The 26115-nt window shown below is 39.8% G+C and overlaps 1 protein-coding gene across 1 annotated transcript; it reads left to right on the top strand.

Annotated features, from left to right (window-relative positions):
• Positions 1–124: 124 nt before the first annotated feature.
• Positions 125–24469, top strand: ORC4 (origin recognition complex subunit 4). The gene is made up of 16 exons (XM_088982250.1): positions 125–340; positions 451–541; positions 661–717; positions 951–998; positions 1311–1361; positions 1446–1489; positions 2470–2533; positions 2772–2858; positions 3383–3474; positions 3577–3658; positions 7442–7527; positions 7649–7758; positions 23214–23306; positions 23385–23449; positions 23539–23682; positions 23988–24469. The coding sequence occupies exons 1-16, from the start codon at positions 231–233 to the stop codon at positions 24021–24023; spliced, it is 1260 nt and encodes a 419-aa protein (XP_088838376.1). The 5' UTR covers positions 125–230; the 3' UTR covers positions 24024–24469.
• Positions 24470–26115: the final 1646 nt, after the last annotated feature.

Genomic DNA, 26115 nt, shown 5'->3' with positions numbered 1-26115 from the left:
GAGCCTTTTAGTGGACCGACCTATGGTCTTGGTCTTAACGCGTGGCTCCAAACTAATGGTTCGGTCGTAAATTCGTGCCAAATAGGGATATTTCAGTAATCTTGCAATTGAGAAATCGGGAAGTACGGTAACATGCCCTGGTTCATCTTTCCCGCCATTTTCCCGCTCATTCATCTTTTGTTACAGTTAAACAGAGGGGAGAAAAAACCAAAAAGAAGGAAAGAAAGACAATGGAAGGAGACAATCCAGCCCAGAGAGCTATAGCTCTTCTTCGGAGGAGACTCTGTAACCCTAATTATATCTTTTCACTGTTATCGGATTCTCCAGATAGCAATTACAGGTCTCATTGCTCTATCTATAACCCTAAGTTTTGTTTTCCTTTAAGATGCACTATGTTGTTGCTTTGGTGGGTTTTTATTATAAGTCACGAAGTTTTTCCTGTTTCTCCAGTAAGCTGAAGTTCATCATATCAAATTCAGTCACGGAAACCTGTAACAACTCAATCCTCCTCCTCGGCCCCCGTGGTTGCGGAAAAATCGCTGTGTGTGCTGTTCAAATTCACAATAAGCTCAGTTGAACATTCATAAGACTTGTTTTTGTTTTATTTCTGACTCTTTTTTTATTTTTATATTTCCTTTATTATTTTCCTCTCATTTTTAGGTGTTGGAGCTTGTTCTCAAAGATTTACAGGTGGAACATCCAGATATGATATCGGTGGTATGGTATTATCTGGCATTCTCCTTTTACATCTTCTGCGCAATATCTGTCCTACACTAATTCTGAGTGGCTAGTGGTGAAAGATGATTTGCCTGGTTAAAATTGTGTTTATTTTTTTTTTCTCAATATCATTAGACTTTTAATGTTTTTTTTTTTTTTTTCGTTTTGCAATGCTTAATAAAAACGTCTAAAATCTGGAAGAGAATTAACCATTTTATATGTGTACATCTCAGGTCAGATTGAACGGACTATTGCACAGTGATGACACTTGTGCACTGAAGGTCAGACATGCAACACTTTTTTCTCCATGAAGATTATTTAAGTGATCCTACCATGACCATTTAGAAAATATGAAGCTTTCTGCTTCCTGGTCCACCCAAAAGTACATGGTTTCTTGGTTTCTACAATTTTTTTTTTTATTTATATTTAAGGTATCCTTGTTATTTTCACTTTAATAAGTTATTCACGTGTGATGTTGTTTTATTGAAGCCCTTGCATGGTCTGTGGCATGTCTATTTTTTTCTGGATTAATCTTCTTGGTCTCTACTTTTTCTTCTTTTCTTTTTACAGTGTCGTGCTTGTTTGTATTTCAGGAAATTGCTAGACAGTTATGCTTGGAGCATCAATTATTGTTCTCAAAAATGGTATAACATGCAAATGTCACTATGACACGTTTCAAATCTCGAAAGAAAAGGATCTTATTGTCTCGACAATATGTGGTTTTGTAGGCTTCCTCTGATGATAATGCTCAGTTTATGATAGCCATGTTGAGGTGAGTAAAGTTTTAGTAAATTTTCTCTTTTATCCATTATGACTGTCATGTGGACTGGGACACCAAAAGGCTGACAAATAATGTCAGGCAATATGATTTAGAGTTGTTTGTCAGATAAGGTTAAATTTAAGGCTGCCAGTGTTAAAATTAATCGGATCAATAAGGACTGGTTTAAGGGTTTCTAGGTTGCCACTTGCCAGTGACTTTGAGTTTAAAGGTTAACAAGGGATGACAAAGACCTGAGCTAGGTTAGGGTAATAAAGTCAGAGAGAACAAGGAAACCCAGTTTAGAATCAGTGTGACACTAAACCAGATCAACTGGTTATACATGCATGTGTATGTATGGTTGAGCTATTTAGAGAGGGAAGGCTGTATAAACAAGGATCTTCCATGTGACAAATTAGTTTGGGGCCCAAAATGGCTCCAAAACATCCCTCTCACTATCTCCTATCAATGGAGCAAATTTGAGCCCCAAATCCTTGCCACATGCAAGAATAAATACCTTCTTTTAGGCAATTTTTTATTAAATATTAAAATTTCATGTGGCCAACATTACTTGGGCAATACATTAATCAAAGGTGGGCCACAGGCTGATGGATCCAAACTATTAAAAAGAACAAAAATTACAACACTGTCATTCAGCTCAAAATCAAGGGTTTTGCAAATCTTCAGACCATTCTCTCCACTTGTTCCTCAAAGACCACCAACTACTAGATATGCCAAGGCCTGATTCAGGTCACTATGACTTTGTGGACCTGGACCATGAATCATGTATTCATTCCAGGTGTTAAGGTCCTTTTGGGTTTGCAACTGTGCATTTTTCTGCTAATATTCTGGGGTCTGATACTCTGATTCCCATCAGATTATATATTAGGTTTTATTTGTTTCCTATAAAATTTTCTTTATTATATATTCTTTCAATTCAGGGTTAGTTATCTTTTCTTGTGCGTTCATTTATTTGGAGTGCCTTTTATTGTCAGAGAATGCGGATTAGCTTATAAGACAATCATCTTTGTGCTGGATGAGTTTGATCTCTTCACTCAGGTATGCTGTAAGTTGTCATCTGCTTCTTTTTACTTTCTTTGCAATTGCTGTACCCTGAAAGTTTGATACCTAGTCACCTACTATGTCAGCTTTTATTCTTTTTCTTTTTTTTTTCTTTTGCCTGTCAATTGGAATAAAAGTATCCTTATTAAGCAATAGGTTTCAATGCTGAACTTGTTGCTACCATGAAATCGGTTCTTTTAGACATTGTCAATTACTGTTTTCCAATTCTTTTCAGGGAAAGCAGCGATTACTCTATAGCTTGTTGGATGCTATGCAATCTGTAACTTCACAAGCTGTGGTTATTGGTGTGAGTTGCCGCTTGGTAAGATTTTATATATTCTGTGAAAACCATATATATGGGGTATCTAATTCTTAACTTCTATTTCAGCATTTGGTATCCCATCTTGCATCATTTTGAAAGACACCGATTATGGGAAAAAGGGATCCACGGTGTCAAATATATGCTATTGTTCTTATGTTGGTATACAACATAAACTTCAAGGAGTTTGGTGGACTTGGTTGTCACATGCTAAAACCTACTCATGATCAATTGCTCGACATTGGAAAGAAATTGACTTGAAGTATGAATTTATACTTGTTTTGGAGTGGTAAGCAATAGAGTGCAAGTATGTTACTCTGCATGTAAATTGGTTCATTGTTTCAAGATAAAAATAACTAGAAAAGCTTCCATGCCCTGAACTATATAGCTTATTTTATCATTTTTGGACAAAACATGCAATGGATGATAGATACAATCATATATAGGTTCTTCATTTGGAATTTAAATTGTTTGAGAAATTGAAGTTTCATGAAATATACCCTGATTACGCACTATGTGTGGTGCAGGATGCAGATCAACTCTTAGAAAAGAGAGTACGGTCTCGTTTTTCCCATAGGAAGCTCTTGTTTCTTCCTCCATCAAACGGAGATGTGCAGAGGTTATTATTACTCCAAGGGATATCTTGGTATTGTCTAAGAACATGTTATACAAAATCTAATATAATATTTTATGGTGATCTCCTTGTTTATTATTTATGTAGATTGCTAGAGGACATGTTATTGTTGCCAACAGACTCAAAATTTCCTAATGACTACGTCACAGAGTTCAATGCAAGGCTTCATGTATCCCTTCTCTTAATATTTGAGTACCAGGCTGACTTGCCTATATTTTCGTGTGGTTGTTTGTATCGTCTTCTGTACTTTACACTCTTGTACTCTTTAGGTCTTTTTCAGTTTTCTTGATCATTGATTGAGTTCTATTATTGATAAAAAACGCTCAGACGTGAAGGTAGATTTGAACACTCTGGTACACGAAACAGGAAAAAAGATTACTCACTTTTAAAATTCAAGGCATGGATATAGGTATCAACATGCTTTGACTTTAATTTTTAAACCATCTTTCTTAGTCAATATTAATGCAATTTCAAATTTGATGGAACTTCAAAGTTCTAATACTTATAGTATTTTCTTATGGTAAATTTTGTTAAGATGTGATGTGGGTTAGCTTAGCCCAGCCCACTAATGCCTGTTAATGTCAACCACAGTAGGTGAGAACCCTATTGCCTTCGTACGGAGCCAATCACATAACTATCTGGCGTATCGCCAGGGCATGTAGCCTGACCTCGTATGGCTCTCATCTGAGGCATTCATCTCTACTTACCACCATCATGCTTGAGTATAAATAAGAGGTAACTGCCCCTGAAAAGGGGCTGGAGCTAAGTAACTCCAACATTTACTCACTCATTTACTTCCTGCACCTACATTGTCTACCTAACATTAATTATGGGAGATCTAGTGCATCCGAGGACTTTCTCTAAGAGCACTCTCACATTCTCCCCAGCTTCACACCTCGTACTAACTTGAGCATCAGAGCCTTCGTCTCGGGTATCCACCCCGAGGCCTCTGACACTCTGTTTTGTAGTATCTCAGGGCGCCAGGGACCTCGCCTCGGTCAACAGTCCTTGGCTACCATAGTCCTTGCCTCGGTTTGTTGTCCTCGACTTCGGTCAACTTCTTCCGAAGACTTGGGGTCCTCGGGTAATCCCAATGAAGACTAGGGGGATCTCCTCCTTCACCAACGACTTCGCCTAAAATGTCCCCATCACAAGTAGATGAGCTGCTACTGTAGCCTCTTCGTCACGGAGTAGTGGGGGACATCTCTTGACTACAACGCGGGCCTTCCCCCAGTCGGACCTGAAGCACCAGTCCCCGGGGTAGGAGACGTAGAAAAACTTGTCCTTTCACCCGTGAACGGAAGAGGGGTTATGCACTAGCTTCCCTCTCCTTGGGTGGAAGTAGTACATGTTGGCCTCTGAAGCATGCTTCCTCGGCATGAACATGGTGCAAAATAGTTTCAACGTCAACTCCACTTCCTTGAGCTGAGCCCACACCATCATAGCCATGATGGTCCGGAGGGCGTTACGTACGAGCTGGCTGATGATGATGTCGTACAACTCTAGCAGCTTAGAAATCAAGGTTGGGAGGGGAAACGTAAGGCCAAACTCTAAAAGATGTTGGTAGATGCAGATTTCCCCCTCCTCGGGGGTCCGCAGCTTATCGCCCATGTCGGCGACCCACAGGCTGTAGGACCGAGGTATACGGAACCTCTTCGCCAGGGATTTGACTTGGCACACGTCCAAGGAGTTGTCAAACTCTGAACGTGGGACACCAGCATCAGCCACCCTTCGGGCAGCACTCCCTCCTACTGGTCCGGTGACGAGTTCCGTGGCATCAAGCTCGTAGAGAGGAGGTCCCTCAGGATCCCTTGGCGACGTTGAGGCGGTGCTTTCATGGGGAGAGTCACATCCCCGGCGACTGCCTTCGACACCCCCCGAGGTTAGCCTCTCCCTCAAAACGGCCACCTCCTGTCAATGGGGGACTACAGCTAAGGAACCTAGAGAAGATGAGGGAGAGGGGGTTGCAGGAGAGCTCCCTCCTGAGATGTTTGTGAGTTCATGACACTCGGGACCAAAGTTTGTAAATGACATTTTGAGATTACCTAAAAAGGATGGAGTGTCCCAAAGAAAGAAAGAGGCAAAGGAGTTCTGGAGACTTGGGAGTTAGGGAGCTACGTTCACTTGAGAGCAAGGGCGTCTAAGTCCACATGGAGAAGAAAGGCACCGCCAGGGCCCCTATTTAAAGGAAAATGAATGGCCAAGATTTCTCCAAATCTGACGACTGAAACTAATTCGCTCCCACCATCCAACCGCGATGCGCCACCTCGCGTAGGCCTTCGGAAGACGGGAGCCCCCTAGAGTAGGCCTTCGGAAGACGAAACAACGCTCAAAGCAATGGTTTAGATCGACGCAGATCCAACGGACATGGGAGTCCCCCGCTCCTGCGAACCAGTCTCACTTACCTCCTAGCTCATCCCCTCGAAACGCGAAATGACGCCGGGTGAACCGCAAAGACCACCCGTAGCAACCCGCTGAGCGAACCGAAAGACCCATTCGCAATGGACCATCGGACGGACCGTTCAACCTGACACACAAGATTCCTGGGGCGGCCGTCTCCTGCACGGTAGCCCCACTAGGGTGACCTACCCATGTGGGATATAGGACACCCCCACTAGGCCAAGACATTCGCGTCGCTCACATTGCCAAACTGAAGAGAGACGACGCGAACAACGAAGATGACGCCACTGCAGGGCATTCCTCAGCTGACGATTCCGAAGGCATTACGACCGCTACTCCCAATGACCGAAGCCGATGCCTCACTACGATGACCACCCTTATTACGGGCAGAAGCCGAGGCCTCACCTCGGTCTCATGAGTGGGGGGCAAGTGATGTGGGTTAGCTTAGCCCAGCCCACTAACGCCTGCTAATGTCAGCCATAGTAGGCGAGAGCCCTGCTACCTTCGTACGGAGCCAATCACATAACTATCTGGCGTACCGCCAAGGCCTGTAGCCTGACCTCGTACGACTCTCATCCGAAGCGTTCATCTCTACCTACCACCAGCACACTTGAGTATAAATAAGAGGTAACTGCCCCTGAAAAGGGGTTGGAACTAAGTAACTCCAACATTTACTCACTCATTTACTTCTTGCACCTACATTATCTACCTAACATTAATTCTGGGAGATCTAGTGCATCCGAGGACTTTCTCCAGGAGCACTCTCACACTCTCTCTAGCTTCACACCTCGTACTAACTTGAGCGTTGGAGCCTTCGCCTCGGGTATCCACCTCGAAGCCTCTGACACTCTATCTTGCAATATCTCAGGCCACCAGGGACCTCGCCTCGGTTTGCTGTCCTTGGCTTCGGTCAACCTCTTCCAAAGCCTTGGGGTCCTCGGATAACGTTCAAAACTTGAAGAGTGAATTTACTTTGTTGCCCTCTGCCAAACCGCGCGGCAACAAGATGTATGATTTACACTTCTCTTTTCTATTGATGAAACAATAAATGAAATCTTAAGAGCTAAATGAATTACATATAATATTCATGCAGCATTCTTTATCAATATGTCACCATTTTGGCATTCGTGCTGCTAAACTTGTTTAGGACTTAAAGTATAGGTTAAATTGTTGTACATCTGCTATTTATAAAAAAATGTAAATCTGCTTAGATGTATAAGCATGTTGGGCTTCCTAGGATCATTATTCCTGGCATCCATCATCCCTTGATTTCTATTTATATTTGCCGATGTTAGATGGGTATGCCTTTTAGTATCTATTTGAAGTGTCTTAGTGTCAAACTTCTTTGATTGGGCAAAATATACATATTTTGTTAACCAGAGTGGATGCTAATGACTATTATTAGGGGGAACTATTCTGTCATTTTCCCTCTTTTTCATCTTGATCAGAGATTGAACTGTCTGTAAGTGGTCAACTGGTGACTATCCTTTTACTTACACATTTTAGAGGACTTGCTTTGTTACATTGCTATAAATTCCTTGACTTTTTACAGAATATATTGGGAGACCAACAATTCATAGAAATTCTTACTACATTATCAAATACTGATCCCAGTGTCAATTATTTGTTGAGATTTATGTAAGTCCTTTTCTGCACCTAGACGCACAATTTGGGGATTCTGTTGTGATGTACTTCTGCTACTGCAAATCATGTTTCAAACTCTACAGAAACTTACATGACTCAAAAATGATAATGCCAGATTTCAAGCTGTTTGTTATATGGATTTGGAAACTGGGTTTCTATCACTTGAGAATTTCAAGAATGCAATTTCAAGTATTCAGAGGCAACCCAAGATTGAAAGTCTACAAGGTATGTGAACTTCAATTATTTTCTGGTTATTGTACTTTTTGCTTCCTGACTCTTCAGTTTTTATCCTGCTGATGTACATGTTAATTTTACTTATCACTATTGTAGTTGTTGTATGAGTCTTTGCCTTTCATTCTTACAGTAATCTGTTCTTCTCCATGGTTGTCTTATTTTGCTGTGATCATGTTGCTAACATAATTTTTCCCTGGCATATACACTTCTAAAAATTCAGTGGCCAAATGCATATTGAATTTGTTTTAGATGTTATTTCCTTTGTATTACAAGGTTAATACTCAACATCCCCCTTTTGGGAACTCCGTAAAGGTATAATTCAGTGGATGCTCCCTTCGGAAAATGCATAAATCGGGAACTAGAGCCTCTGACATGGTGATTTTTGTATATTCAGATCTGAATGGATCAAGGGATTCTATTAGGATGGAACTTTTGTCAAGATTCAGGCCCTAAAATTTTCTTTCTTTCTTTTTATGTATATCAAGGATAAACATTGAGGAAAAGCCCAAGATAATCATAGGATGCAGAGGAGTTATCTAGCAGCTGTTGGATGCTACAATGACAAGATTAGAGAGGTTACATGTTTCATTTCTAAGGTTAACCCAATGTAAGATGGCTTCAAGATGATCAAATCTCTCAAATATATAATAATGAGGAAAGAATAGAGAATGAAGAGTAGTTAGAGTAAGACCTCCCTTTGCAAATCAAGTATTAAAATGCTAAAAATCCTTCAATTGAACAAAAAAAAAGAACAATCCTTCAGAAAAAAACGCAAAGAAAAGAACTGATAAAAAAATCAAACCCAAAGAATCCAAAAGGCACAATTTTATTTAGCAATCTCTTCATTCTCCTTTACAGCAATATTATGGACCTTATATAGACCTTTTCAATTTTAACACAGCAATATTATGGACCTTATACCCAAAAATAGAAATCTTGTCAGACTCATCAACCATCTGTACATTGGCCGTAACTCATCTGATTGATATCTTAATAATACAATCTTGGTTTTGTTGGATAGGTAATTGAATGACCTATCTAATGAGACCAAAATCAAGTAAAATGAACAAATTTTTACCCTTTAGATTCAGGTTATGAGTAATGGAAGCAAGATGTTTTTTCCTCTTCAATTTTAAGTCGAGGCTTAAATAACTGACAAATAACTTTGAATATTATCTCCTTTGTGTCCTACATCAGAATCCCTCATTCCATAAGATTCCAAATCAGCCAACTCTGTTGAAGTTGCAGTCCAATGGGGTACCTCATTACTAGACTGATGGTCTACAGTACTTATCCCGAGGGGTACTGAGGGCATATCTGATAGCCCGAGAATCCTTTTATTAATTTGTTTATTTGATTCTTGGGTCATCATATTTACCATTTCTTATTTTCATATTGGATTTGTTGTAACACATTCTTCTTGGATTTATCTCCAAATTTATTCTCTATCGTGAAATTTGTCACAGAAAGATGTAATGCCAAAAACTTTGTTTAATCTTCCCTTTTCTTGTGGAGGATCTGCCATTAATATCTTATCAACTATCTCTTTTAAAAGGATTGAAAATTGAGTTGTGCTTGTATATCTCTTGTATATATTTTTTTTCAATGAGTTATTATTTTACTCTAAAAAAGAGAGAAAAGTTGGCTTTCCAAATACTTTCTTCCTAAGATATAAAACCTATTTTGTCCTAGTACCAAGAAACAAAAAGTTGTGCTGGCACTAGCTTCCTCCCTTGCTCCTGTTGAATCTTTCTTGTAATCGGTGTACCAATTAAAATCTTAGGAAGTATTATTTCACAAATGAATGAGTAAGTTGGTTGGTTTTGCAAGAATTAGTCCAGCTTTGTTGAGGTACAACATCACATTTGTTTCAGAGCCAAGCATTTACTGATGCACCTTCCGACATCAAATTTGATTGGAGTGAGTTTGTATGTATATTCTCATTGTACTTTGCCTTGGTCTACATGGGTGCTGATGTATTTTAATCTACAGTAAGTGCAATAGATTTTTACCACTACACCAAGTAATGGCCCTTAATTATAGCAATAAAATAATGTTAAAAAATATGGCTTTTAATGTGCTTGATAACATTTTTAACCATGTTGGGTTTTGTTTAATGAGGTCTAATTTTTGTTGTATAACTTCCAACGATCATAAAAAAATGTGCATTTTGATTTGGAAGAAGTAACTTGATAAATCAATAGATCATGGATTACTAGGAGTATAAGAGATTGGACAAATTTTCATATCAGATTTATTCATCAAAAAAAAAAAATTCATATCAGATTTCCTATCTCCTAGATGTATATGCTAGAATCTGGTCTAGGTTTGTAAATCCAGAAGAGAAAGAGCCAGCCGCAAGTCTGTGGGTGTGTCCATTGTGGAGATTGACACCCAAACAGAGAAATTTATATTAAAAAGTAAAAGGACCAAATTGTCCTTAGAGTACAAGAGAAGTTAGTGTACAAGAAGAAAATAAAATACATGAGGTGAATTTACAGAAATAGCCCTCTCGGCTAACTCTCTATCTCACTATCTGAACTGCATATGATATATCCGACCAAGTCATCGTGAGATATATTAAGCTGCCTACCAACTGTCGGTACAGAGTAGGATCTTCAAGAGGAGAGCCCTCATCCTTGCTTAATTTCAAATTAACCTCCAAGGGAGTATCAACAGTCTTGGACTCATTGAGATTAGCCATTTTGACAAGATCCATTGCATACTTATGCTGGTTAACAAAATAGCCATGGGAATTACGGCTGACCTCAAGTCCCAAGAAGTAGGTTAAAGGGCCCAAATCCTTCATCTTAAAGGAGTCACTGAGGAGTCTTTCTAGATCAGTGGTTCCTTCCACATCATTCCTTGTAATGATTATATCATCAACATATAGAAGAAGTAGAGTTACACCTTGATTCCGATGCAAAGTAAAAAGTGAGTGATCAGAAGAGCTTTGAATAAATCCTGTATCAGTGGTTGCATATCTGAATCTCTCGAACCAGGCTTTAGGTGCTTGTTTCAGGCCATACAAAAACTTCTTGAGACGACAAACAAGTTGAGGATCTTTGTCATATCCAGGGGGAGGTTTCATGTAAACCGTTTCCTTCAATTCTCCATGAAGAAATGCATTCTTCACATCCATCTGATGAATTGTCCAGTCTTTAATTGTAGAGATGGCTAATAGGATTCTGCCTGTAGTCATTTTTGCTACAGGAGCAAACGTCTCCAGATAGTCTATCCCATATTCCTGTTTATGCCCTTGAGCAACAAGTCTAGCCTTGTACCTATCTAAACTTCCATCTGGCTTCAATTTTACTGAGTAGACCCAACAGTTCCCAATGAGAGAGGCTTCAAGAGGAGCCTTGACAAATTCCCGTGTGTCATTCTCAGGAAGGGTTCGGATCTCAGAGTCCATGGCATCTTTCCAATGTGGAATTGCTACAGCCTGCTGATAAGTCTTGGGAATATCTGTGGTGGATAAAATAGCAATGAAGGAACTATGGTCTAGAGAATAACCATAGCGGTCAGGAGGGTGAATAATTCTAGAAGAGCGGCGCAATGTGGGTGTAGTGGGTTTAAGTGGTGGGTTAGGAGAAGTTACAGGAATGATGGTGTAACTGGATCAGCAACTGATTTTGGAGAAGGCGGAGGGCGCGTAGGAGCTAATGTAGACTTTTGTTGTCTAAAGTAGGTCTAAAGTTGCTACGCAGGTGATGTTGGAGTATTTGGAAGATTTGTGGAATCAAAGTTGTGCAACAAAGAGACAGAAGGAGCAAGAAATTTAACAATATGCTCAAAGAAAGATGTGTGCTCAAGAAGATGGCATTACAAGAAATCCTGATACGACGGGTTTCGAGATCATAACACAGAAATCCCTTGTGGTCAGGACCGTACCCCACAAATGCACATAACGCTGCCTATGCAGTCAAATTGGTGTGTTCATGGGGTGGAAGATGAACAAAGCAAACACAACCAAAAACTTTGAGCAATGATAGGTTTCGAGGTTTGTGAAATAGGGACTAGAATGGAGAGGTGTTATTCAAAACAGATGATGGAAGAAGATTTATTAGATACACAGCAGTGCTGGCTGCTTCCTCCCAAAACCAAGAAGGAACATGAGTCTTGCAAAAGGGTCCGAATTACACTCAAGATGTGTCTATTCTTTCTTTCTGCTACTCTATTTTGTTGTAGAGTACCAGGACAAGATTTTTGGGATTGGATTCCCTGTTCTTTCAAATAAGCCTGAAAATCCCCATCAAAGTACTCTCCCCCTGAATCAGATTGTAGGACACATTTTTCCTTTGAATTGGGTGGTAAAATAGGCTTGAAATAGTTTAAATTTATGATAGACTTCAGATTTCTTGTGGAGAAAATAAATCCAAGTAAAGCAAGTGTTGTCATCAATGAAAGTAACAAAATATTTGAATCCCAATCTAGAAGTAACTGGAGACGACCAAACATCACTATGTATTAAATAAAAAGGTACTGTTGCATGCTCAAAAGGAGAAGGAAAGGGTAAAATAGGACTTTTGCTCAAACAACAAGTAATGCAAGATTTATTAACATTCTTAAAAGAAGCAATAGCATTAGGTAAGCTATTAGAAACAAATAGATAATCAAGTTTCTTAGTAAAAGGATGATTGAGGAGTCTATGTCACAAGTTCCAGTCACTATTACAACTAAAAGGTTCAAAATTAGATGCAGTAAAAGTAAACAAGAAGGAGAGACTGAATCAACTTTCTTCTTCTCAAACTCTAGAGCAAACAGTGGACCCAATCTACGCCCCTTCCCCTTCACCTCCCCAATTTGCTGGTCCTGTATCAAACAACCATTAGAGGAAAACAAAACAATATTACCATCTTCCACAAGTTGACCAACAGAAATCAAATTAGTGATTAATTTGGGTACAAATAAGGTCTTGGGTAGGTGAAAATAAGATGATTTAGAGGTAGATAGGTGTAAATCATCACAACCAAGTATATCTAGTTTTTCACCATTTGCAGTGAGAATGTGTCTATTAAAAAGATGGGGTTTAGGAGACTGACCAACAGAGGCCCCCGTTACGTGATTAGAGGCACCGGAGTTTATAATCTAAAGGTGGTTTGATGAGGGACAAAAAGTAGAAGACTTACCAGACATGCCAATAGCTAAGAAAGCGGAAGAGATAGTCGAGGACATGAGATGTCAAATATGATCATTAGAAATACCACCAGAAGAATTATCCTATTAAGTCACTGAGGTAATGGTGGATGAGGTATTTGAGTTCTCCATGGTTGTCTGATAGGCTTTATAAGACCCTTTCTTTTGATTAGATCCATTTCCTTTTGGTGGCCGAGTTGGACATTCTATAATGATATGTCCCTGGCTCTCTGTTGCTTGCAATATGTGCATGTATTCTTCTTCTTACAATGTGAGACAACATGTCCGAACTCTTTGCATTCATAGCACTAAATCCTGGAGAAATCCTTTTTCTCTTTTGATTTGGTTGCCAGGGAAACAACATCAATATTGGAGTCTTTTCTCCCATCACGTGTGGTCTATGTAGCAAATCTGGTTTTAGCTCTCAGAATTTCCCCAGGAATGGTATGTAAATCAGGAAGTGTTCCTCGGCTCAGGATATTAGACCTAACAACTTCAAACTCAGGTTTGAGATGCATTAGGAAATGCATAACCTTCCTTCTATCAAAGTGTCTTTCATATATCTTGTAGAGAACACTAATGTGGGCCCAACAGCTGTGATCCCACTCTGTCCGTAGGGTAGAATGTGCCCTAGTCATCCTAGGGTTAGCTGATGGTCAATCTATTATTCCAGTTGCTATTTATATTTCAGTTTTATATTGTTTTATGTGTTATGTAAATACCAAGGGCAGATTTGTCCTTTCATGTAAAGCATAACCTATAAATACTAAATAGAAGTGGCGGCGGCAGAACATTCAAATTCTGTCCTTCCTTTCAATTCTTGTGTTCTACTGTTCTCTCTCTACTTTTTCTCCTCTATACCTTTTTCTCCTTTTTTCGAACCTAAAATCTATTAGGGTTCAAGACTGATATCAGTCTTGAACATCTACTTGGTATCAGAGCAAGGTTAGGGTTTCTCATGTGAGTCTAGTCCATCCGACTACATGAGAATCCCCTAGGGCTGGAAGCTGAGAAAGTGGAGTTCGTGGACTGATTCTTGGAGATTGCCAGAGGGTTTAGCAGCTGTTGAAGACGTGTCACGGTTGCAGAGTGTTGGTGATCAGGAAGAATCAGAGAAGACTAGGGTTCGGGTAACCTTGGAAGGCAACAGACAGTTTTTTCTTGTAAGTTATTTATTTTCTAAGAGAAGTACTATCAGAGAGGATAGGTTGGACCTATCTGGAAAGGGTGGTCGAACCATTCTAGGGTTTTCTCCCTTCTATTCTCTAGGGTTTTACAGCAAACCCTACTGTTGGGCCGAACTGCCTTAGGGTTTTTTTTCTCCTACTCTAGGGTTTGAAAGTGATCTTGTGGCAAACTCTAATAAGCTTGCGGCAAGCCCTAATGTTAGACTAAACCCTGCGATTTACCTGGAGTTGTCCTCAAGTCTTGTTAGCATTGATCAGCTTTTAGGGTTTCATATTAACCCTACTGCAAGTCTATCTGTACGGTACTGATTGGAATGTGCAACTGAAATGTTTTCTTTAATGACTGATTAAAACCCTAATTCTGCCAAGCATATCAGACCTGCTTCTAAGCTGATTTTTCAGATCCTTTTGGGGTTTTCAAACTCTCTTAAGGGGTGAGAACTGTACAGACTGTTGCTGTTGTATTTGCTAGTTGGTTTCAGATCAGATTTCTACCTGTTTTGTGCACATACACTGTGAATATAGATTGGTCCCACACTGTTTTGATTGTGATTGGTAGTCCAAGTACTGTTTTTGAGACTTGACCGAGATGGAGTTTAAAAATCAGGTAGAAGGCAGTTTTGGAAACAACGGTTATGGTAGTGTTTCTGAGACAGGTGGTCAGATAACAACCGTAAAGTTTGATGGATCAAACTATTTGGAATGGGCCCAATCAGTCGTGATGGCTATTGGGGGAAGAGGTAAATTAGGGTACCTCTTGGGAGATGTGAAAGAACCCCCCAAGGGAGACCCTACGTATACCAAGTGGATCCAAGAAAACTACTTGGTTATGACATGGCTGTGTAATTCTATGCAACCTCATATTAGTTGAAATTACTTGTGGGCAAAGACAGCTAAGGAGATATGGGATGTTATGAAAGAAACTTATTCCCAACCCCTTAATGTTGCCAGGGCATATGAATTGAAATGTGAAGTGAAAAACCTCAAACAAGGAGAGAAACCGATTTCAATATACTTCTCTACCTTGCAGTCTCTGTGGCGTGAGATGATCACTTAGAGACTCTTGAGTGGGAGAGTCCCAAAGATGCACAGATATATAGAAAGCAAGTCGAGACAAACCGGGTGTTTGAGTTTCTAGCGGGCCTAAATTCAGAGTATGATATTGTGCGGCAACAGATTTTGGCTAGAGACAGTGTGACTCTCTCTCAGGCATACTCCTTAGTACATAGTGATGAGACCAAAAAGAAAGTTATGATGCAACCTCAACCTCTCACACCAGCCTTTGCAGCTGTCAAACCCAAATCAGGGGGTAATTCAGAGAAGGACAAGAGGAAGGAAGACAAAAAGGATGTGGTATGTGAACATTGTAAGAAACCCAAACATACAAAAGAAACATGTTGGAAACTGCATCCTCACTTGGTTCTGGCAAAGTTGAGAAGCAAGAAGGGCAATGCTCATGTGGCCGTGAACACTGATTCAGCATCTTCATCTGGCACAAGAGGAACACCTTTAGAGACCTTAGCTGCAGTTCGGGCTACCCTAATACAGCTAGAAAAGGAAGTTGCAAGTTCAGCTCAGCCACCGCAGTCACCATCAGCTCTTGCCACATCTGCCTTCGCACATTCAGGTACTCGAGCCTCAGCCTACCATGCCTCAACTCCAGGTACTACTGAACCTTGTTGGGTAATAGATTCAGGTGCATCCAACCATATGACTAGCTTGCCTTCACTATTTACCACTTACCATTTGTCTTCGGGTAGGGATAAAGTATCTATTGTTGATGGCTCCCTAGTCCCTATTTATGGGAAGGGTGATATTAAGTTATCAGATACTATCTCCCTGTCATCTGTTTTGCACGTTCCTAAGCTTTATACTAATCTTCTTTCAGTCAGTAGTACCAAGCATATGAACTGCTCAGTAACCTTCTTCTCTGACCGATATGTTTTTCAAGACTTGGAGACGAAGAAGGTAATTGGGACTGGTCGTGAGACAAATGGGATCTATCTACTCAGGGAGAGGTCTCGTCAGGAAGAGTCAGTAGAGAAGATGTCTTTTGTTTCTCAAAGTGTGAGTTCGGTTATGCTTTGGCATAACCGATTGGGTCATTTGTCCTTTCGGTCTCTAAAGAGTTTGTTTCCTGCTTTATTTGAGTCTATTGAGTTGTCTCAGTTGCAGTGTGAAAGTTGTGAGTTTGCTAAACATTGTAGAAAGTCTTATTTATTGAGTAATAGAAGGAGTAATATTTCTTTTGATATTGTGCATACTGATGTTTGGGGGCCCTATCACATCCCTTCCATGAGTGGGTATAGATATTTCTTGTTATTTGTTGATGATCATACCCGTTTTTCTTGGGTTTATCTCATGCGTTCACGAGATGAGGTTCCTGCCCTGACCCAAAACTTTCACCAAATGATCCTAACCCAATTTGATGCCAAGATCAAAGTTCTTAGATCCGATAAAGCAAAGGAATACTTTGCTAAACCATTGGCATCTTACCTTCTTAATCATGGGGTTATACACCAGAGCTCTTGCCCTCATACACCTCAACAGAATGGAGTTGCAGAAAGGAAGAATAGGCACACCTTGGAGGTGGCTAGAAGTCTTATGTTTACCTCCAATGTCCCTATTCGCTTCTGGGGTGATGCTATCCTCACGGCGGTATACTTTATTAAACGGGTTCCTTCCCGGGTCCTTGATATGAGATCTCCTTTTTCCCTTCTATACCCAAGTGAGGAGTTGTTTTCTATTCCCCTTAAAACATTCGGTTGTACCTGGTTTGTTCAGCTTCTCGGACCACATCACTCCAAGTTCGAACCCAAGGCCTCCAAATGCATTTTCCTTGGTTATGCACAAACTCAAAAGGGTTATTGCTGCTATGATCCTGTCTCAGGGAGGAAGTTTGTCTCCACGGATGTCACTTTCTTTGAGGAGACACCCTGTTATCCTCGGGTTTCTCCTCAGGAGGAGAGCAGTGAGAGTGGGGCAGTTTCTTTACCTATTCCATTGGGTGATGAGAGCTGCAATGGTGAGGGTGGTCAGAGGGATCAAGAGTTGAGGGTCTATCACAGGCGATGCAGGCAGGTTGATCCCGGTCATCTGCAGTCCAGGCCAGCTCCAATCTCATCTGCAGCTCCAAGTCCAGGTATTACAGTCCCAGGGCCCACAGAGACTTCCTCTATTGTTGCCATTTCACCTCTTGCAGATGACCTTGACCTTCCAATTGCCATCCGTAAAGGGAAACAACATTGTAGCACATCTACAGCCCATTGTATTTCCCAGTTTTTATCCTATGATCACCTATCTCCTACGTACAGGTCCTACCTTAGTTCCGTTGCCAATGTCCCTATTCCAAGAACAGTGCAAGAAGCCCTATTCATCCCGGAATGGAAAGATGCAATGCAGGTTGAGATGGATGCCCTGTTGAAAAATAACACATGGGAGCTAGTTGATCTGCCCAAAGGAAAGAAACCAGTTGGCTACAGATGGGTATTTACCGTGAAGCACAATGCAGATGGATCCATTGAAAGGTATAAAGCTCGGTTAGTTGCAAAAGGGTTCACCCAGACTTATGGTATAGATTACTTGGAGACCTTTGCCCCGGTAGCCAAGATGACCACCATTCGAGTCCTATTATCCCTTGCAGCAAGTCACACTTGGCCTTTATACTAAATGCATGTGAAAAATGCTTTTCTGAATGGAGACTTGTAGGAAGAGGTTTACATGTGTTTGCCTCCTGGATTCTATGATGCAGAAACAGGTAAGAAGGTCTGCCGGCTCAACAAGGCTTTGTATGGTTTGAAGCAGTCACCTAGGGCTTGGTTCGATAGATTCAGACTAGCCCTTGTGAAGTTCGGTTACGTATAGGCCCAGTCAGATCATACTCTATTCATCAAGAAGGTAGAGTCCTCCTTGACACTACTTGCAGTATATGTTGATGATATTGTGGTGACAGGGAATGATAGCCATGAGGTTGAGTCCCTTAAACAGCTCCTTCATCAAGAATTTGAAGTGAAAGACCTTGGTGTACTTCGGTATTTTTTGGGTATTGAGGTTGCTAGATCCAAACAAGGGATTTTTATCTCTCAGAGGAAATATGTCCTAGATCTGCTGGCAGAAACTGGAAAGTTAGGTGTCAAGCCTACGAATACACCCATTGAATAGAACCACAAGATTAGTGCAGAGAGTGGGGAGCCTCTTGAAGACAAGGTTATGTTCCAGCGATTGGTAGGAAAGCTCCTATATCTCTACCCCACTTGGCCAGATATTACTTATGTTGTTAGTGTTGTCAGCCAGTACATGCATTCTCCTAGAACTACACATCTTCTTGTGGCAGAAAGGATATTAGCATACTTGAAGAGATGCCCGGGTAGGGGTATACTGTTCAAGAACAATAACCACATGAAGGTGGAGGTCTATACGGATGCCGATTGGGCTGGGAGTGTTGATGACAGAAGGTCTACCTCATGATATTGTGCTCTTGTGAGAGGTAATCTGGTCTCTTGGAGAAGTAAGAAACAAAGTGTTGTCTCCCGATCTAGTGCTGAAGCAGAATACAAGTCAATGGCTAACGGAGTGGCTGAGATCTCTACTTGAGGAGTTGGGTATTGAGTATGAGAAGCCTCTGATGCCGTATTGCGATAATCAAGCAGCTATTAGTATTAGCACATAATCCAGTGCAGCATGACAGAACCAAACACATTGAAGTTGACCGACATTTTGTACGAGAGAGGGTCTCATCTCAAGAAGTATGCCTCCCTTGCATCACATCCAGTATGCAATTAGCAGATTTCCTCACTAAAGCCGTATCAAGAAAGAAGCTAGAGGCAGATCTATCCAAGTTGGGAATGATAAACATTTATTCCCAACTTGAGGGGGAGTGTAGAGAACACTGATGTGGGCCCCACAGCTGTGGTCCCACTCTGTTCATAGGGTAGAATGTGCCCTAGTCATCCTAAGGTTAGCTGATGGTCAATCTGTTATTCCAGTTATTTATATTTCAGTTTTATATTGTTTTATGTGTTATGTAAATACCAAGGGCAGATTTGTCCTTTCATGTAACTAGCATAACCTATAAATACTAAATAGAAGTGGCGGCGGCAGAACATTCAGATTCTGTCCTTCCTTTCAACTCTTGTGTTCTACTGCTCTCTCTCTACTCTTTCTCCTCTCTCCTCTATACCTTTTTCTCCTTTTTTCAAACCTGAAATCTATTAGGGTTCAAGACTGATAGCAATCTTGAACATCTACTTATCTCACACAGCAGTCCGATGGATCTTTTCCCATGTGTACTAATTCATTCTGTCCAGAGGTTAATAAACCTTGCATAGTACTCCTAGACCTTTCTCTCTCCCTGATAATATGAGAAGATATCGACCTCTATTTGGTACTGCCTAAAGGTGTTTGATTGCTGATATACCTTCTCAAGATACTCATACATCTCATAAGTTGTTCTATAACCTCGCATAGAAATGGCAATGTCACCTCAACAGATCCAAGCATCCATGATGCAATCTTTGCATTGCCAATTTTTCACTGATTTAAAGCCTTAACATCTGAATCATCAGGTTTAGGTACAGTTCTGTCTAAATAGCCCCAGTGGCCTTTTGCCTCGACATGAAACTAGAAGTTAAACTTCCACAAGGCATAGTTTGATCCATTAAATTTAACAGGAAGGACATCTACTCTTTCTGAAGCTATTAACATAAAGAAAATTGCTGATTTCCAAGACTGATATCAGAAATCGAAGAAGAGGTGATGATAGAGAGGTACCTTTCGATCAGATGTCTAGAAAAGGAAACTGTCACAGTATGCTGAACCAAGAGAAGGATAAAACCCTTCTTAAACCAAACCGATTTCAACGAGGCTGGAGAGGATCACAAGAACTCCTCTGGGCGACACTAGATCTAGAGTTTCAAGTAGATTTGATGTTTCCAAGTGCAGATCGAAGAGAAAGAATGAAGCTGATGGCGCAGACTTCCAGATTTCAGATCTGTCAAGGTCTGATCAAAACAGCCTTGGGAGAGAATATTCTAGGTCACAAGAGGGTTCCCAAGTATTGTTAGGAAGACCCCTGAATGCCAAAAAATTCAAATGACAGAAAAGTAAGCTCAATAGATCAGATTGTGACCTGCTCTCATACCATGTCCGAGTTTGGTCTAGGTCTGTAAATCCAGAAGAGAAAGAGACAGCCGCAAGTCTGCGGTATGTCCAATGTGGAGCTCAACACCCAAAGAGAGAAATTTATATTAAAAAAGTAAAAGGATCAAATTGTCCTTAGAGTACAAGAGAAGATAGTGTACAAGAAGAAAATGAAATACAAGAGGTAAATTTACAGAAATAGCCCTCTCGGCTAACTCTCTTTCTCTCTACAGTATATTGTTAGCAGTCCATCTGACTGTTATTTCTCGGTGTTTAAAAATGTGGAGGCATGAAACAATATGCTGGTACCTTTAGATGCATGAGGCTTAAGCCTCATGGGTTTCCATTTTTTTTTAAAGATAAGTGTCAAACTAAAATCAGACAAAATGTATAGTTTTATATAGGAAGAGAATATAAATGAATAGCTGGCCTCAAATAAGAACCATAAGAATATTATGAGCTTACAAACCACTTTGTAACTATCAAATTGCTTTAAATGCAAAGTAATGCCTCTTTAAATGTTAGTCTGAAATACATATTTATAACATGCACACACCAGGCATCTCAAGATGTGAGGAATGTGCCTTATACTAGAAGGCATGAGCCTAAGGTTGAGCCTTGAGGTGTTTTCCTCGAGCCTCACGTTGAGGTGAGCTCAAAGTATAAGCCCCATATTTTTTTAAATACTGTTCTTTATTACTGTTGGTCATTCATCATGACTAGTTAAAAAGTTGCTTGATAAGCAAGGATACTTCGATTATAATCTATAAAACTTATTTGAGCACAACAATTTTAACCTTCTCTTGACTGAAAGGAAAAAGGGGGAAAAAAATAAAAACAAAGAAAGGAGTAGAAAGGAAATTTCCTTCTTTCCTCTCTTTCTCTCTCTCTTAATCAGCTTCCTCCCTCTTTTCTTCTACCATCTCTATCTGTAACCTGTAACCATGACTGCTACTCTATCTATCTACAGCAGGAACAAACCCCACCTGCACCGATATTTCTTCTTTCCCTATTTATTTATATAAATGGCAACTAAACAATTTCTCTTCCCTATAAACCATTTCCTACTAGTTCCCCTTCCCTCTCTCTTCCAAACATCTCTAAGCAACTCTTCTCACATACGCATGCACACATATATGTAGGCATTCGATGTTCTTTGCCCTCCTTGTCCCTTGTAGATTCTGTGGAAATTCTTGTTAATGGTTAATATTTTGTGTTTGTGTGGTAGCAACTTATTATGGTCCTAAATATTAAAGAGTTTGGCTTGACACATACCATCAGTCTTAAGGCTTTTGGTATATTGGTCAAGCATGTAATAAATGGTATCAGAGCCTACCACCATGTCTCAAGTTCGAATCACAGAGAGGGCTACCTAAGAGAAGGGATACCTAGAGCAGTGAAAGCTATCATGGAAAGAGCTACCTGGAGCAGAGTGTGAGCCATCAAAGGAAAGGGCTACCTGCAGCTAGAGTGTGAGCCATTGTGGAAAGGGCTACCTACCGCCAAAGTAAAAGCCCTTGTGAAGAGGGCTACTTGCCACTAGGGATGGCAATCTAACCCTCTCCCATTGGGTCCCTGCCCCAGTCGGGGCAGGTTTTTTTACCATTGACTGGGGTTAGGGGGTGTTTTGGGGAAACCTGAAACTATTCTGGCCAGGGACAGGGTGGGGACAGTATTTAGGGTGGGTTTTTTTGACCACTGACCGAGGTCGGGGCATGTTTTTGGGGAAACATGAAACTATTCTGACTAGGGAATTGGGGACAGGGCAGGGACAGTAGTTATCCACCCTGCCCCGAACTCGCCCCATTATACATATACATATATACTACATATATAGCATTATAATTAATATATACACATTATTTTTTGAGAATGGATATATCAAATGTTACTTGACAAAAAAATCAAGGGGTACATGTGTTTGGGGCAAGGTGGGGTGGGGCAAATCATGGAGAAAGCCAATCCAAAATGTGAATGAAACCATGCTGGCTAGCAAGGGGTGGGGCAAATTCGGGGATCCCCATTTCCCTCAGAGACAGGGATGGGGCTGGGATTTCAAGCTCCACTGGGGTATGGGGCAGGTACATGTGTTCGAGGTCGGGGATAAGATATGTAAATTTGGCCCCGCCCCACCCCATTGCTTCCTACTTGCCACTAGAGTGAGATATGCCTACAGTGAAGCCATTGAGATGTCAGCTGCGGAAGCATGGTGCTATGTTGCAGTCCTAAATGTTTTTTTTTTTTTTTTTTGATAAATTGTTGCAGTCCTAAATGTTGAAGTGCCTGGCTTGATGCGTTCTATCTGTCTCAAGGCTTTTAGCATATTGGTCATGCATGCAACACAAATCTTCAAACTCTTTCCGTGGCAATTGGCTACGACACTATTTTATATTGATGCCTCAATATTAAAGTGTGTGGTTGTTTCCTTCTTCCTCCAGATACCATAATTTCATCTGAGTATGATGATATTTGCATCCTACCTGGGTGAAGATCCTGACTATTTTATATTGGTGCCTCAATTTCATTACCATGCTTTTCTAACGTAACATCTGAGTTAACATTTCCAGTGCGGACAGTTCATAAGTAAACTAGTACATCTTAACAATTCATTAACATCATTTATATCATGATTCATGCAAAGAACAGATATATTTGACATTCATCAATGATACATTTTCCCAATAGTTTGCAGCATGTCTAATGAAAAAACCACCATTACTTATTTTTAATTATTTGTTTGACAAAAGTTGTCTGAAATTGGTGTTCAATTTGGCTCCAAGAAATGCATGAATATCTGAAGAATTCTACAGAAATTTCCACTGTTGTGGGACTGTCTACTCTAAAAATAATAGTTGGGTTTTTCTTTTTTTAATTCTTGAGCTATGAACATAATTAGATTTAATTTGTTTATGAATTGTATTTTAGATATTTATTTCCCTTCAAACTTAATACATTCTAAGTTCATTTAAAACTTCCAAGCAGATTGTTCTGTTCTAGAACTGTACATTCTTGTATGCATGAGGAGACAGGAAGTTAAAGAGCAAACATCATACAACTTCAATTCTGTAATGAAAGGTCAGAATTGAATAATTTCAATGCTTAGTAAATAGCCTTTTTATGCTTATAGGATAAATTTCTATCATGTGTTTGCAGAATACAAAAGCATACATGATTCTTTTCAGACCTCTGATTATTATGCACATAACGTCTGCTTACGGGTAAGTAAATATGTTCAGATGAATTGATGCCTTTATGGTGGCCCGGTTTTTGCAAGATATCTTCAAAATACTTTGATTATCTTTGGCAGGCATTTGAACACCTTCTTCAACGTGAATTAATATGTTTTACGGACAACAGGGTGCATAGTCAGTCTGTTGAATTTCGTCCAGTGAAGCTACTAATCTCAGCTCAGGAGCTACATCAAGGGCTGAAGCTAAACTGTTCTTGCCCTGTAATTTGCTTCTAGAAATTCTATTAAGTTTATTTTTGTGTGTGGGTGGCCAACAGGCAGGTTTTAAAGATTTTAAGTGAGCTATGATCAGCAACCATATTAAAATATGAATAAGGAAACCACAATAGAGAATTTTCTTGGAGTTTATTTTGGGCTGTCTGAGATCTTTTGCATTGTTTCTGTTCTACTTTGCCACTCTTATCCTTACCATGGGAAAAGTTATCTTTTCGATTAATTATTGTAGTGATGTCATGTTATTTATGAATAATACATGGTATTTATTGCCCTTGTGAACATTGTGTTAGGTCATTCTTCAGAAATTGATGGATCGAGAAAGTTAAAACAAGTCAAGGATTGGTGATTGCATCAGCTGCTTACATCAATGTCACTCGCTGCATACAGATACGGATTGGTACTAGAAAGACTATAGAAGACTCTTGGTGAATGCGCCCCATGTAAGTACTACAGGCTAAAATGTGCATTAGTAGGAGGTAAACATTGAAAGATGGTTCAAATTATTTGATACATATAATACGATACATGTCGGGTTTCAGGGTCATTGAAACACTAAATACTAGCATTTAGAAATGTGGCCATATTCAATGCGTAATTGTTAATGCCCTTCCCAGACATGGCCATGTTCCTGGAACTATTTTTATCTGTGTATCACCCCTTTTATTGCGCATGGCTGTACTTTGAACCAGAGATGGAACTCTAATTCAGTTTCTTCAACCTACCCTATAGACTATGTTTGGTCTAGATAATAAGAGAAATATTTTTAACAAAATTTGTGAAATTCCTTGAGACTTTTCTCTCAACTTGTATATCAAACCAAATGCAGCCTTAAGAAGTCCAGTTCCTGGCTGCGCCATATTATTATTAGGTTTGGCCGCCCAGTTCCTGCGCCTATAGGAGATGAACAGAAAGTTCTCAAGAAAGAATTGTGAAATTCCTTGAGAATTTCCCCTCAACTGAGAAAAGATTTCGTGCGATGACTGTTAAATTGATGTGATGTTCTGTTTTTTCTTTCAAACAGCGTGTTCAAATTTTATTGGGTCTCCGCTCTCCGGTCGCAGGGAATGTGATCTCGTTATTTTCTATCAAACCAAGAAGTTAAGCTCCTGCCCCATATTACGTTTGGCCGCCCAAAAATAACTTGCATCAAAAGAGAATAAATGACATCTTTTGCCACAACTCACAACTCACCAATGCAGTAAACATACATTATCGGTAATACGTCTCAAAGAAAAAAAAAGCATAAAAGGAAAAGAAACGGTAAACATGATGCAATGCATTCTGCAGAATATGCAAATGGATCATCATCAGTTCATCACATCAAATGCCAACTCTCGAACGTAATGCCATATTCCAATTTTCCTCTTATTTTAAAGAATGGTCAAATGGTCAGGAAAAAAAAAGGATATTCCCCATCGAGGTCATGGTTTTTAATCCATTTTAGCTGATGGTGACACGCAAACTGAATAAATGAGACACTTCATCCTGCCAGCTTGGTCTGAGGGCATCTCCTTTACTTGCTCCATGACTCCATTGAGAATATTTTCTTTTATGTCTACGGTATGAACAGTGAGTATTGAAGCCAATTTCGACGACTCCATCCCTTATCTTTGAGTCGATAAAATTTTCGACTGCATCCCTTCTCTTGAGGCAAGAAAATTTTTTGAAAACTATTTCAGCCTTCTCAGTCAAGGGTTTTTGTACTTTAATGCAGAGTCTGTCCTAAGATGGTTTTTGCCAACTTGTTAATTTACTCGGCATTGTTTCTTACTAACTGGGGCTCACAAGCAGGTTTAGTCACCGTTCGGAATTACTTATTTTGAAATACTTATTGGAAAAAAAAGTGCTTATTTTAGGTTGGGATCACCAGAAGACATTAATAAGAACTTGTTTGTTTTTGGGAAATAATTCCACTAAACTCTTTTTAAGGTTTGAATGCGCCTGACCATGAAACAGGTCAATTCTTTATTTAAAAAAAAAGTTACTTTTTTTCATACATAAGCCCTAAACCCTATAATTAATGTGTAAAAGGCATTGATGGGATTCATTTCTAGGACCAGTTAGGATCCAATTTTTTATATTTTTTAGGGTAAAGAAAAAAGCCTCCCCTGAGGTTTCAGTACTTTCACAAAAACCTTCTCTGTAGATTGAAAAAACCTGCACTTACCTCCCTTCTGTCTTTTTGTTTTAGTAATGAAGACTTCAAATTTATGAAATTATCCTTACAACTTATTAAGACATCTTTCAATATAATTCAAAATACCAGATTTGCCCTTCTAAACTTCACAAGACCTAACATTTTTATAGAGTAAAATTATTTTATTCTTTTCAAACTAGCTCAAAGATTTTTTTTTTAACTAAAAGTGATTTTTTGTCGGTATTTTAATAAAATTCCAATCTAAACTATTAGATATAAGG

This window comes from Nelumbo lutea, chromosome 4 (genome assembly GCF_056320005.1).
Source record: "Nelumbo lutea isolate HS-2025 chromosome 4, American lotus-T2T, whole genome shotgun sequence".
Taxonomy (NCBI): domain Eukaryota; kingdom Viridiplantae; phylum Streptophyta; class Magnoliopsida; order Proteales; family Nelumbonaceae; genus Nelumbo; species Nelumbo lutea.
This window is presented reverse-complemented; position numbering and strand designations above follow the sequence as displayed.

Excerpts from the sequence above, each read along its gene's own strand:
- ORC4 (XM_088982250.1), top strand. The coding sequence starts at position 231 with ATGGAAGGAGACAATCCAGCCCAGAGAGCTATAGCTCTTCTTCGGAGG. Across the intron at positions 3,475-3,576 it reads TCAAACGGAGATGTGCAGAG|ATTGCTAGAGGACATGTTAT; the intron begins GTTATTATTACT and ends TTATTTATGTAG. Across the intron at positions 23,450-23,538 it reads CACATAACGTCTGCTTACGG|GCATTTGAACACCTTCTTCA; the intron begins GTAAGTAAATAT and ends TATCTTTGGCAG.